The 13,565-nt window shown below is 38.0% G+C and overlaps 1 protein-coding gene across 11 annotated transcripts in view; it reads left to right on the top strand.

Annotated features, from left to right (window-relative positions):
• Positions 1-298: 298 nt before the first annotated feature.
• KIF21A (kinesin family member 21A) overlaps positions 299-13,565 on the top strand; it is a 151,198-nt gene continuing 137,931 nt past the window's right edge. For all 11 annotated transcript variants that reach the window (XM_032347746.1, XM_032347745.1, XM_032347744.1 and 8 more), the window contains exon 1: positions 299-402. In XM_032347746.1, coding sequence (XP_032203637.1) covers positions 359-402 — 44 coding nt within the window. In that variant the 5' untranslated portion in view covers positions 299-358. The remainder of the gene's footprint in view (positions 403-13,565) is intronic.

The raw sequence follows: 13,565 nt of genomic DNA, 5'->3' as shown, positions 1-13,565 counted from the left end.
CCCCACCGGAGGGGGCAGGGCGCACTTACCGGCGGTCAGGAAGCCGCGGGCGGCCTGCTGGCTCCGCCGCCGCCGCGGTTGCCATTCAAGCGCGCCTCGTCCCCGCCCCAGATCCTGGGGGGTGAGCGGGGGAGAAGGGGCGGGCGTCCGCCAGTCGTGAATCACCTCCTCCTCCTCCTCCTGCCTCAGCGCCGCCGCCACCTTTCCATTCAGTCGCCCAACATGGCTGGAGCGCGGCGGAGGTGAGCCGGCCGCCCCCTGCCGCTCCAGTCTGCTGAGCCCGAGCGCCGCACCGCCGGCGGTGCCTCAGCTCTGCGGTGCAGAGGCCCAGCGGCCCCGCTTGTCGCCAGCCGCCAGCATGTGGGGTGCCCCGGACGAGAGCTCGGTGCGGGTGGCTGTCAGGTGAGGACGGACACGGCGGCGGCGGCGGCGGCGGGTGGACTGCGGGCTGGCGGCGGGCTTAGGGCGCCGTGAGGACGCGCTCCGGTCGCGAGCGGCGGCTGCTGTGGTGCGGAGATCTGAGGGGACCGTCGGGTGGGAGGCTGGCGGCTGGGTAAGCTGAGGCAGGGGCTCCCGGCCGGCCGGGCGCTGCCGGAGAGACTCTGCCGCCCGCCTCCGGGTGGCGTTTGCAGGTAGCGGGCGGCTGCGCGACGCCGGGTCCCCGGGGCGCCCGGACTCCTCAGGGGTGCAAGCCCTTGGCGCCCGCCCCCGCCCCCGCCTCCGCCTGGTCTCGCACCCGAGGAACAATCGCCTCAGGTGGGGCGGCCTTGGGCGATGGCCTGGCCGGCTTTGCCCGGAGGAGCTGTCGCCGTGCTGGGCTGTGGTGTTCTTTGGATTATTTAGAGAGTGTCTGTCATATGTGTACATGCAACTCGGGCCTTCTGAGGCAGGAGACAAAGCATCAGACTGACAGCGCTTCCCCACGCAGGGTTCTAGATGCCTGTGCAAATGGAAGTCTCGTGAAGCATCACAGGGACAGACGTAGCACAAGCGTATGGGTGTAGGAGACGCATCTGGCCTCTTAGGCACTGGGATGGGAATTCTCCTTAAGAATTAGATTCCCTGGGGATAGGTCTGTAGAAGGAAGAAACTCTTCAGCAAGTGGAAGGGTTAAATGGGTGACTGGGTGAAACATCCTGAGGTTAGGCAGGGTGGATACAATATAAAATTATACATGCCTGGGTGTGAGTTTTGAAATACCGGATACATCAGAATTGTGTTTTGGTCAAAGCCAGGTACACGAGTGTTGAATGTAACTTAGACTGTTTTGATACGTATCAAGAAGCAGCGCTCTGACAGTTGCTTATGGAAAATTGCAACATCATCGCTGAAATATTAATGAAGCGTTCATGGTAGAATAAGTGCGTTGCTTTCCCAGCTCTCTGAGGGTCTACTATGAATCTACTTCTCTTTATACTTTAAGGATTATGAAAACAGTGCCCTTGGAGAAATGTGAAATTAATGAAAAAAAAAAATCCTCCACTCATGTAGCCTTTCTCGAAAGGTATTTTTAACAATCCTGTCATATCAGCATTATTATTTTAGTGGCAAATCTTGATTAGTCATAGAAATGGCAATTTTATAGACTTCGTATCTTTAATCAATTTTAAGAATAACATGAATTTTATTTTTTTTTAATGTTTATTTATTTAAGTGATGCCTACACCCAACATAGGGCTCCAACCCACCCCCCACCCCCTTTAAGAGTCATGCTTTTCCGACTGAGCCAGCCAGGAGCCACAGAATAAGATGAAACTTAAAGATTTTTTTTTTTTTTTAAACAGATTAGGAAATGATTACCCTTGGAGGTGACAGTTTTATGACTGTTTAGAATCACCTGTTATAAAGCTTTTGAAGTTTTAATTTGGTTAAATTTTTTTTTTTTTGAGAAGGAGGCTACTTATCCAATTGTTGGATTAGTTTGTTTCTCCTAATCACTGCTACTACCTCTCTTTTGGCCTTATAATACTCTTTAGTAACTATACCATGGCAGAAACCCAGTAAGTGGTAGTTTTGTTACTGGATCCAGTCAAAGAAGGTGAAGAAGGAGCATAAAATAGAAATGAAAATTGAAAATTAGTCTGTGAGAGAAATAATTTTTAAAGATTTAAGTTTTTTTATCTGTGAATTCTCTAGAATATCATACGGCAGTTTATTTGCTGTACTATTAAATCTGATACTGCTTACACTGAAGGTGAGCAGAGTCATGGATGACCCTAAGGTATTGTTGGCAGATAAATAATTTCTATTTGATTTATGAATAAAATATATTTATAAATGATTGATATTTGATCATGCTTATACTTTTCAAGTCATAAGTGTGGGTCTATTTGGGAAAGGTTTATAAAAATATTAACAGAACTTGGTAAGTTGCACTGTAAAGGTCCTTTTTTTTTTTCATTAAATACACTGAATAGATCCACTCTCTAAACTTATTTTACATAGGGTAATAATAGCTTATGTTTTTACAGCACTTTGGTATTTAGAAAGTGCTTGGAGACATATATTTTCATTTACAACAAATATTTGTTGAAAATATATCCTCATCTCTGATTATTCTGATTCTGAGCAGTCATTGTTGGATACATGTCATGTGCTAAGAGTCAGTGCTGTTAAGATGTTTTATATCATGGAAAATCTCATTTATTCCCCATAACAATCTTTGATTTAGGTTCTGTTATTATGACCATTTTACAGTTAGGACACTGAAAACATTAAGTGACCTGCTTAAAGTTAAACTAGTATCTAGTGAAGGAACCAGTGTTCCAACCCAGACAAATTCTTAACCATTAAACCTGCATAGGGGAAAGGCAAGAACATACTTCACAAAACTTTATTTAGCTTAAAGTCAGTTGCCTTTTCCTGCTTCTATACTAGTTCAGTTACAAATGAGTGGCTTTGATAATTTATGTATACCTTGATATTGCTAGAAAAGATAAAACTCAGGAAGAGAGGACCTGAACTTATTAAAATTATTTCCTCAGATTCTCTTGAATCTTTACAGTGTTCTCCAATTTGACCCTAGTTTGCGACAGGCTTCAGCAGCAGGATAAGTAAATCAACACATTGAAACAAATCAACAGAGGCATTTGATCTGCTTTCCTCTTCACTGAATAATGTAATAACAGATATAGGGGACTGACTCCACTGCGAAATGCAGAAAGTGTCCTAAAGGTTCTTGTGTTTTTTTTTCTTAGATGCAGAGAGTGTTAAGGGTGATGACTCCATTTTAAGATTTCTCAAAATAAGCGCATGGGTCATCTACAACTTTGGGGAATAAAAGTTCAAAAGAAAGTTTCATATTTAGGGAGAATATTTTTTATTCAATTTCTGAAAATGCCTTTTGGCAGGGTATATTTTACGTATTTTGCAGGGTATCTTTCATTGGGTTGGATATGGATTCAGATAACAACCCTACTATTCAACCCATGTGGCTATGGAGCATTTGAATTTGATTAATGCCACTGAGGAACTAAATTTATCATTTTATTTAATTTTAATCAATTTAATTTTAAACTTAAAAACTGGTCCTTGATTTAGTTTTAGGATAACTTTTTTTTTTTTTTTAAGATTTATTCATTTATTAGAGAAAGAGAGAGAGAGAGAGGTGGGGAGGCTGTGGGAGAGGAAGAGCAAGAATATCTAATAGACTTCTTGCTGAGCAAGGAGCCTGATGAGGGGCTCTGTCCCACCACCATAAGATCATGACCCCAGCCAAAATCAACAATCTGATGCCTAACTGACTGAGCCATCCAGGCACCTCATTTTTGGATAACTTTTGAATGTTCTTTTTTTTAATTTTTAAAAAATTTTAAAAAAAGATTTTATTTATTTGACTGAGAGATTGCAAGTAGGCAGGGAGGAAGGCAGACAGAGAGGGGGAAGCAGTCTCCCCACTGAGCAGAGAGCCTGATGTGGGGCTCGATCCCAGGACCCTAAGATCATGACCTGAGCCGAAGGCAGAGGCTTATCCCGCTGAGCCACTCAGGCGCCCCATATTTGAATATTCTTGAAACAAGTTGGTTATATGGATCTGCTTTTTCAGCTGTTTAGTTTATATAACCTAGATACTGATAGAGTATTTCTGATAAAAATTTAGCGTCATACTTGACATATATAAGTGTAATATATACCTTGAATTTCAAAGATTAAGTAAGAAAAATGAATGCAAATATATCAATAATCTTTGTATTGATTGTACATTAAAGTGATATTTTGGTACATTGAGTTATATACAATATTATTAAAATTAATTTCACTTATTTTCCTTTTTAAAAATGTGGCTACTAAAAAATTTAGAGTCAAATATGATATTGCTCATATTGTTTCTATTGGTTGGTCATGATCTATATTTTAAATATAGAATAAAACTATGCTATTTATCAGCAGGATAAGTCAATACATAGAAACAAATCATAGCCATCCCATCATAGATGAACTACACCTTTAGATCAAGAAAATGCCAAAATACTAGGTGTCTTTTTTTAGAGTGGTCACACACACACACACACACACACACACACACACTAAAAGCAACATTCTCCTCCCCTCCCCCCGGGTATATAGGTTTAGAAAGATAGTGATTATGGCCTCAATATGGTAGCTGAATTCTTAGAAAATGTGGTAAATTAAATGGATGGCTTAGATAGATTTTCATCATTTTGTTTCATCAACAAAAATGAATGATGAAGTATAGTATATATTTTGTTTTTAATATATAGGTAGGGCGCCTGGGCGGCTCAGGGGGTTAAGCCTTCGGCTCAGGTCATGATCCCAGAGTCCTGGGATTGAGTCCCGCATCAGGCTCTCTGCTCGGAGGGGAGCCTGTTCTCTCTCTCTCTCTCTCTCTGCCTACTTGTGATCTCTCTCTCTCTGTCAAATAAATAAATAAAATCTTTAAAAATATATATATATAGGCATACTGAATTGAACTGTTCAATTAACTCAAAACAATAAGATGAATTAAACATTTGAATTTTCATTTTAAGACATTAAGAGGTGATGTGCTTTTTTGCTTTCCAGTCTATGAATGCTGACTTAGCAAATTTGAAAATTTTTCCTTTTAAAAAAATTTATTCACTTATTTATTTTTAGAATATTTTATTTGTTTGAGAGAGAGGGAGAACAAACTGAGGAGAGGGGCAAAGGGAAAGGGAGAAGCAGACCCCTTCTTTATCAGGGAGTCTAACATGAGGCTTGATCCTGGGACCTTGGGATTATGACTTGGGCCAAAGGCAGATAGATGCTTAACAGACTGAGCGACCCAGGCACCCCCCAAATTTTTCCCTTTCAAGAACTTTAGCTTGCAGAATATGTCAAGAGCTGGACAAAAATGGAGATACAGAGAGGACCATTGTGTTTTTGTGTCATTGTCTATGTGGTTGTGAGCTAAAATGTCTTTGCTTGACTTTGACAGAGAACTGTACATAACCTTGACAATCAGTTTGGATTAGTGTGTAACGTAGTCTAATTGGGTTTCAGTTTGCTGTGTTTTTACCTTACTAAAGCAATTTTAAATAGTGACATTGCTCAGTAGGCTTAAGACTGGTTGGACAGTCAAAAGGTCAGTTTTAGGTCTGTCACTGGCACTGATTTCCATGGTGACCTTTCTGGACATTTTTTTTTCCCCATGCTGATGTGGCAATGTGAAGGTATTACAAGTTGTAAGAACTTTGCATAGCTGGTCTATTAAATATGTGATTTTGTTGTTAGTGAAACTATTGGCTTTATATCTACAGGAAGGAAGTTTTTAACATTTCAAGCTTGACTTTCCCAACAATCTATTTATTTTGGGTACTCTTGTTACTGAACAGGAAACTTTTTGTCTTTTGTGGTTGCTTTTCCCCACTGGTTATAAGACTCATGTACAATATTTTATTTAATCTACATTAAAACCCTGTGAGGTAGGCTGGCAGATATTCTTATTCCTATTTTACAGATAAAAAAATGAGTCATAAAGGCACGAGGTGACCTGTTCAAGGTTTCTTAGCTACTAAGTACCAGTACTGGAACTCAAACTCAGGCTTTTCTTACCTATTTCTGTGTATTTTGTTTTTGTTCTTTGTTCATTTGTTTTAATTGAGGTATAGTTGACATATAACATGTTAACTTCAGGTGTGCAACGTAATGATTTGAAATTTGTATACATTGCAAAATGATCAGCACCCCTTAGTCTAGTTAACGTTTCTTATTTCTGTTCTTAAACATATTTCCAAATGTTTTCAAAAACATTTTATATATTAATTTCATGTAATAAGGATCTTTCAGGCTGAAATGCTTATATACATGTGATTTGAATTATTTGAAACAATTTAATGTTTAGAAAATACAGAAGTAGGTAAGTGAGGCTTTTAGAGATATTTATTTTATTGAAATAGATGATTTCCTGGTGTTTGGTCATTTGTTTGTTTTTTCATGCAACAAATATCTATTAAGTGTCTACTATGTGCTGAACACTTTTTTCTTAAAGATTTTATTTATTTTCTTATTTATTAAAGATGTTATTTATTTGAGAGAGAGAGAGACGAGCACACAAGAGGGGGGAGGGGCAGAAGAAGTAGGAGACAGAGAAGCAGGCTCCCAGCTGAGCGTGGAGCTTGACTTGGGGCTCTATCCCAGGACCCTGAGATCATGCCAACTGAGCCATGGCAGCATCCCTTATAGATTTTATTTTTAAGTGATCTGTACACCCAAAGTGGGCCTTGAGCTTACAGTCCTAAGGGAGATCAAGAGTCACATGCTGTATAGACTGAGCCAGCCAGGGACCCCATGCTGCACACTTGTCTACTGCTGAGGATATATACCATGTATGACATACATGGTCCCTGATTTTACATCCCTAGCAGATGAGTTTCTTTAAATGAACAAAATATGTTAGAACTAACACAAAATGTAATCAATGGCGTGAACTAGAAATGGAAGATAATTGTTTCTAATTTTTATTTCTCCTTTACTTTTATTTATTTATTTATTTTTAAAAGATTTTATTTATTTATTTGACAGATAGAGGTCACAAGTAGGCAGAGAGGCAGGCAGAGAGAGAGAGAGAGGAGGAAGCAGGCTCCCTGCATCCCAGGATTCTGGGATTATAACCCAAGCCGAAGGCAGAGGCTTTAACTCACTGAGTTACCCAGGTGCCCCTTCTCCTTTATTTTTTTAATAGCATTTTTGTGGTACCCTGATTCATTAAGAAGAGTGATTTAAAAAACAAAAAGTGTGCCCTGACTCTAAAGTATTTCAAATAAAAAGTGAACTTCAAAGCTTATGCATTAGGGGGTATTATTTATATCATATCCTACTTTATAAAATATACATGCCCCACTTTTATGTCTTTGTAGTTGGATTAGGAAGTAAGGGAAATGAAAGAAGAGCTAGTACATGATGTTAATTGAAAGTCAATGAAATTATTTTATTTACAAAATATGAGTTGGTAGGTTTTCCTCAGATATGGTTTATTGAATTTATGAAGTGTGATAGACCGGTTTGTTGTTTGGAACTTTATGAAAGTTCAAGTTTCATGTCTAATTATTACTACCCTTTGAGCTCTTACCATCTTACCTGCTAATTGGTTAATATTTTGATGCATAATTATGGGGTAGAGTGATGCACTAGAAATTCCAGTTTTGTGAAGCCATGAAAGCAGAAATCATCTTGGCAGTTAATACCATAATCTGCCCAATCTTCCAGTTCTCTCAGTTTATCTTCAAAGACATAAATTTGGAATATGCATTATTATGGATGTTTTCCCCCAAGATATGTTACAACCCATTTGTGTGACAGACTTAAAAATGGTTGTTTTCTGCCAATGTTAGACATAATCTTCATCTCAGCTTCAGATTAGAAAGGAAGACGCAGGAATGAAAATGGATGCCAGATAATAAAAAGTATTTATGTACAGTGTATCATTAGAATAATTTTATCCAAAATAAAACAAATTTGTTTGTTATTTTCAATGCTTCTCTTTTGGACGCGGATTTGTGAATTCTGTCTTTCAGCTTGGTTTCCCAGTGGATTAACTATTTAATCTTCTCAGAGTATTAAAATAGTTTTCCTGTGGCTCAGGCTTTATTTGAAGCAAATGACAGCCAAGCAAAGGCACAATTTTCATGACACCCTACAATTATTATGAGATCTTTCTGAATTTCAGTTTAAGAATTATATATGAAGTTCCTTTGTCCTTTGTTTTTAAAAATTATCAGACATTTGTATTATAAAGATGATTTTTAGTACTTCTGTACTTATTGAAAAAAATAGATTTTAAAATGGAAAGGACCTGGAAGGACTAGCTGGTTAAGACTCCTTCTTTATGATAGTTTAGACAATAGGTCCCAGAGAAGTTGAGGAAATTTCTTGAGGTATCACAGCTAGCAGCTCAAGTTTTGTGTTGATTAGTATTGTGGATTTTCTAGGTCTTCATGTTTTTCTGGCAGACGTCCTAGAAATAGAATAAATTTACATTTTATTTATTTACTTATTATTTTATTTATTTATTTGACAGAGAGAGACACAGTGAGAGAAGGATCAAAAGCATGGGTAGTGGGAGAGGGAGAAGCAGCCAATGTGGGGCTTGATCCCAGGATGCTGGGATCATGTCCTGAACCAAAGTCAGACTCCTAACAACTGAGCCATCCAGATCCCCTAAATTTACATTTTAAAAACTATAGTTTTAATCCTTTAAGTACTCCTTATAAAAGTTAACTTTACATTTAGATGGGTTTCCCCACTCTTAAGTGCCCATTATTTTTGCTTTATGATGGCCCCAATCTAGGAACCAGGACAGTGATTCTAAAAAGGACCTCACAGAGACACAGAGTGAAGGACCCCTGGAACAGAAACAGAAATACAGGTCTATATTTTGGAGTTCATGGTATATTTAAATGTGAAGAAATGCCAGAACTGGGTGATAAAAATAATATGGACTGCTTTCAACATTCACAGGTGGCACAGTAATGCTTTAATGACAGCCACGTAAGTATAGTGTGTATAGTCTAATTTGGAAATAATGTTCAACATGGAGATGGGAGCATTTTGTGAATGCTAGGCATATAGCCTTTCCCCCATCCTTCCCCTTTGTTAAAACTTTTTTTTTTCTTTTTACTCCAACATACTTAAAGATTATAGCACATTCCGGTAATAATGGCAGACTTGCTCTGAGCAAGATGGCTGAAGTGGGGGGTAGGGTAGCGGTAGGGCAGAGTCATGTGGGGGTGAGATATATAATGAGACCTGGAATTGGTGATAGAAGTAGAAATCTGAGTGGTTTTAAAAACACCTTCTTTTAAGGATGAGTACCCAACTTTTGTAGCAACATGGGTGGGACTGGAAGAGATTATGCTGAGTGAAATAAGTCAAGCAGAGAGTGTCAATTATCATATGGTTTCACTTATTTGTGGAGCACAACAAATAGCATGGAGGACAAGGGGAGATGGAGAGAAGGGAGTTGAGGGAAATTGGAAGGGGAGGTGAACCATGAGAGACTATGGACTCTGAAAAACAATCTGAGGATTTTGAAGGGGCAGCAGGTGGGAGGTTGGGGGAGCCAGGTGGTGGGTATTAGAGAGGGCACGGATTGCATGGAGCACTAGGTGTGGTGCAAAAACAATGAATACTATTATGCTGAAAAGAAAAAAACATAAAGTGCAACACACACACACACACAAAGACCTTCCTTTAGGTAATACTTCACATGATAGGTGATTCTTTTTTTTTTTTTTTTTTTTGATTCTTAAGCTTTTAAATAATATCTTAGTCCTTCCTCTCCTTATTTTAGAAGGAGATAAGAATACAACACATTTGGGGTGGCTCAGTGGTTTAAGCCGCTGCCTTAGGCTCAGGTCATGATCTCGGGGTCCTGGGATTGAGTCCCACGTTGGGCTCTCTGCTCAGCAGGGAGTCTGCTTCCCCTCCTCTCTCTCTGCCTGCCTCTCTGCCTACTTGTGATCTCTCTCTGTCAAATGGATAAATAAAATCTTAAAAAAAAAAAAAGATTTTATTTATAATTAAAAAAAAAAGAATACAACACATTTTGACCATAACTGATGTCTGTCATCCAAAAAAAGTCCTAAATCTCACCTCTACATGAAGCCTTTCTAAATTATTCCCGTGTACAGAAATTTCTGCCGTTTGGGGCCATAGATCTTCCTTATATGAGTCTTCTCTCTCTCCCACTAAACTTGCAAAGAGAGAGGTATATACAATGTGATTTTTCACTGTTCAGCTTGAAATGTTCCCCAAACTCAGAGAACACTTAATGCTTTTTTAAAGAAGGTGTTTGGGGTGCCTGGGTGGCCTAGTTAAGCATCTGATTCTTGGTTTGGTTCTCCCGTCATGATTTCAGGGTTGGCGCTGAGTGCAGAGTCTGCTTGAGATTTTCCCACGCCCCCTTCTTCCTCCTTTGCAGGTGCACACACACACTCTCTCTCAAATAAATAAATAATGTCTTTAAAAAAAGTTAAAGAAGGTGCTAACATATTGATAGCATTATTATACAAGAACATTTGAAGGACATTGTGGTTTTGATATTGAAACAAGCAGATGTCTACCTGTCTAGATTGGAGTGACGGTCTTTCAGTATTTAACCCCATGGTGAGTCTACTTGGGTGACTGTTCACCCCTATTAGCATCTTCAGTAAGAGCAAGGAAATAAGAAAGTTCTTCAGACTTGGTTATGTCCCATCATGAGCCCAAGCAGGGGCTAAATCAAGGATGGCACTATGGATCTCTTAGAGTGTAGTAAAATATTAGTTTTTGAAATTGGATTTGACATTATTCTCAACTTTGGGGAGCTGTGTCTGTCACTTAGGCATGATGAGTTTGTAGTTCTCTGAATATGATGAAGGACGTATTTTTTTCAGGGTATATACCCATATTCTTTGACATAGTTACATAGTCATTTTGGAGTTGTTCTAAATGAGAGCCTTTTTCTCTTCTTTTCCTTCCTTCCTTCCTTCCTTCCTTCCTTCCTTCCTTCCTTTCTTTCTCTTTCTCTCTTTCTTTCTTTCTAGATTTTATTTATTTGAAAGGGAGAGAGAGAGACAGAGAGACTGAGCAGGGCAGAGGGAGAGGGACAAGCAGACTCCTGGCAGAGCAGGGAGCCTGATGTGTATCTCCATTCCAGTATCCAGGGATCATGACCTGAGCTGAAGGCAGATGCTTAACTGCCTGAACCACCCAGGCACCCTGAGAGAGACCTTTTCCATCAGCAAGCAAGAACATGAAACTTTGGAGAGGGTCAAGCTATAGTTAATTACTATGATGTGGTATATTGATCACATGGGAGAATGAGACATAGGCCATCTCTACCCTCATTTGTATTCTTTCTAATCTTACTAATTTTTTAGATCAAAATTCATTCATTATATAAATATAAATACCCACTGTGTACTGGAATCACATAACTTGGAGGCAATGTGATATAATAGAATGAATATGAGATGGTTAGAAAATTGTTTTGTTTTGGATTCTTAACCACTGATAAACTTGGTTTTCGGTAAGTAGTTATCTGCTTACCTCGGTGGACTTGAAAAAGGATCAAAAGAGCCAGCCACATGAAAGCATTTGGAAAATGGTTTTTACACAATGCATACAATAATATTATTGGACATGAGTTTGATATAACCAACAATGGACCTGTTGGCTATATTTCAAATGCTAGCAATTGGATTAGTCATTCTTTAATGTGTGATCTGTAACTTGAGTTAGTAAAGTGCTTTATAGGTGTTTGTGTCTGCTCTTTTGCTTTGAGTGTGTCTATTACTTGCACTGTTATGAATGATAGCAAATGTATATGAACACTTCTAAAAACCTTACCTTACCTAACCTTCTAGTTTTTATTTTGTTTTCAATATGTTCCTTTCATACCATTCTGCTCTAACTTAACAAATTCCTTCTTTTATAGTTTACTAAAATTCACCATTTTAGCTTTTTCCTTTCTCTTCCCATACAGACTTATAGTTGGTATGGTTTTTAGTATTTTGTAAAGTTACTATCATATACTTTGTGAGATTAACAATAGTATTGAGTTATATTTTCTACTAGTTTAGCCTAATATAAGAGGATGGTGACTAAATTGATTAATAAAAATGTGAATATTTTAATTGGCTTGCACTAGGGTTTTGAAAATGTTATTAATGCTTTCCTTGCTTCCTTTTGTCGGACTTGGCAATAATACACTAAACCAGGGTATGGAGTAAAGAGTGTTATAAGGAGAAAACTGGGGAAAAAACTGGAAGTACTAAAAACACAGAATTTTTAAAGTTTATATTTTCTATAGAATTTTTTCTAGTACCTAGAGGTGATGGGGCAATGTGCTTGCAGTATTCATTGACAGAACTATGTCAAGATTTAGCTGAAGGCATTTTAAAGAAGACTGATAATTAGAAGCAGAAAATAGATCTTGCAGGCCTAGTCTAAGAACCTTCAGATCAGCTTTTCATTTCATAAGTAACTTCTATTTGACTTATTATTTTTTTCTTCTTTCTTTTTAAAGTTTGTTTGTTTATTTATTTATTTATTTTGTAATCTCTACATGCAACATGGGGCTCAAACTCACTAACAAGACATCAAGAGTGGATATTCCTCCGACTGAGCCAGCCAGGTGCCCAATTATTTTCTATTATTGAAATAATATAATCACATTAGAAAAAGTATCCAGAAAAAGATGAGAAAAACAATCAATCACAGTTCATCACCCTGATCTAGTTACTATTAGCATTTTGATATTTTTTAGTCTGTTTTATAAATTTTAAAAAATTATTATAATGTGGATATACTTTTATAGTCTGATGTTTACCATTTTAGAGTATAGCATAAGAATTTTTCCATGTCTTTATATCAGATAAGGGCATTTTGCATAACTTGCTGCATATTATGTGTCATCTACTATATATCAGTGGTTAACTCAATATATGTTAAATTCCATATTTCAAAAAGTAATTCAATTGACAGACTTTTATTGTCTAGTAAGGATCTTAGTTTCATTTTTCTAAGAGTTTGCTGTGCTTTGTGATTCCTGTAATGGTTTCATTTCCACTAATAAGCAGACTCTACAAATGTTCATTTTTTGGAATTGAAGGGGGGGATGGTGGCACTGCCCCACCCACAGTATATGGTTAAATGTTATGACATTGAGGATGCTTTTTAGAAAAAGATATCTTGATTTATAATTTTAAAATTTAAACTATATCTACAACAAGATATAATGTATTAAGATAATATAGATATTCATTCAACACATTGGTCTAAGCCACTGATGGTTAATCAAACACAGGTTTATCATAACCATTCCATGTTCCTTGAAAATTAGTGCATTCCTAAAGTGGTTATATTGCTTTTGTTCACCTTGGTTGAATACAAAACACTAGTTTGAGCAGCTTGTTGGCCAACTAGTCTGTATCTGTCCTGCCCTAAAATGGAAGTTGTCAATGGCTGATTAAACCTGAGATTACAGATTTCATTCCTGGTTATTTGGCCTGCCATTTAAGATTCTTTAATCCAAACGTGACATCTGTGACATTGTCAAGTCTCAATTTAGACAATATAGTATGATACTTTTGAATTTTAGTTAG

This window comes from Mustela erminea, chromosome 6, assembly GCF_009829155.1.
Source record: "Mustela erminea isolate mMusErm1 chromosome 6, mMusErm1.Pri, whole genome shotgun sequence".
In the NCBI taxonomy this organism is placed as follows: Eukaryota; Metazoa; Chordata; class Mammalia; order Carnivora; family Mustelidae; genus Mustela; species Mustela erminea.
The sequence above is the reverse complement of the archived record's forward strand: the minus strand, read 5'-3'. Positions and strand labels throughout refer to the sequence as shown.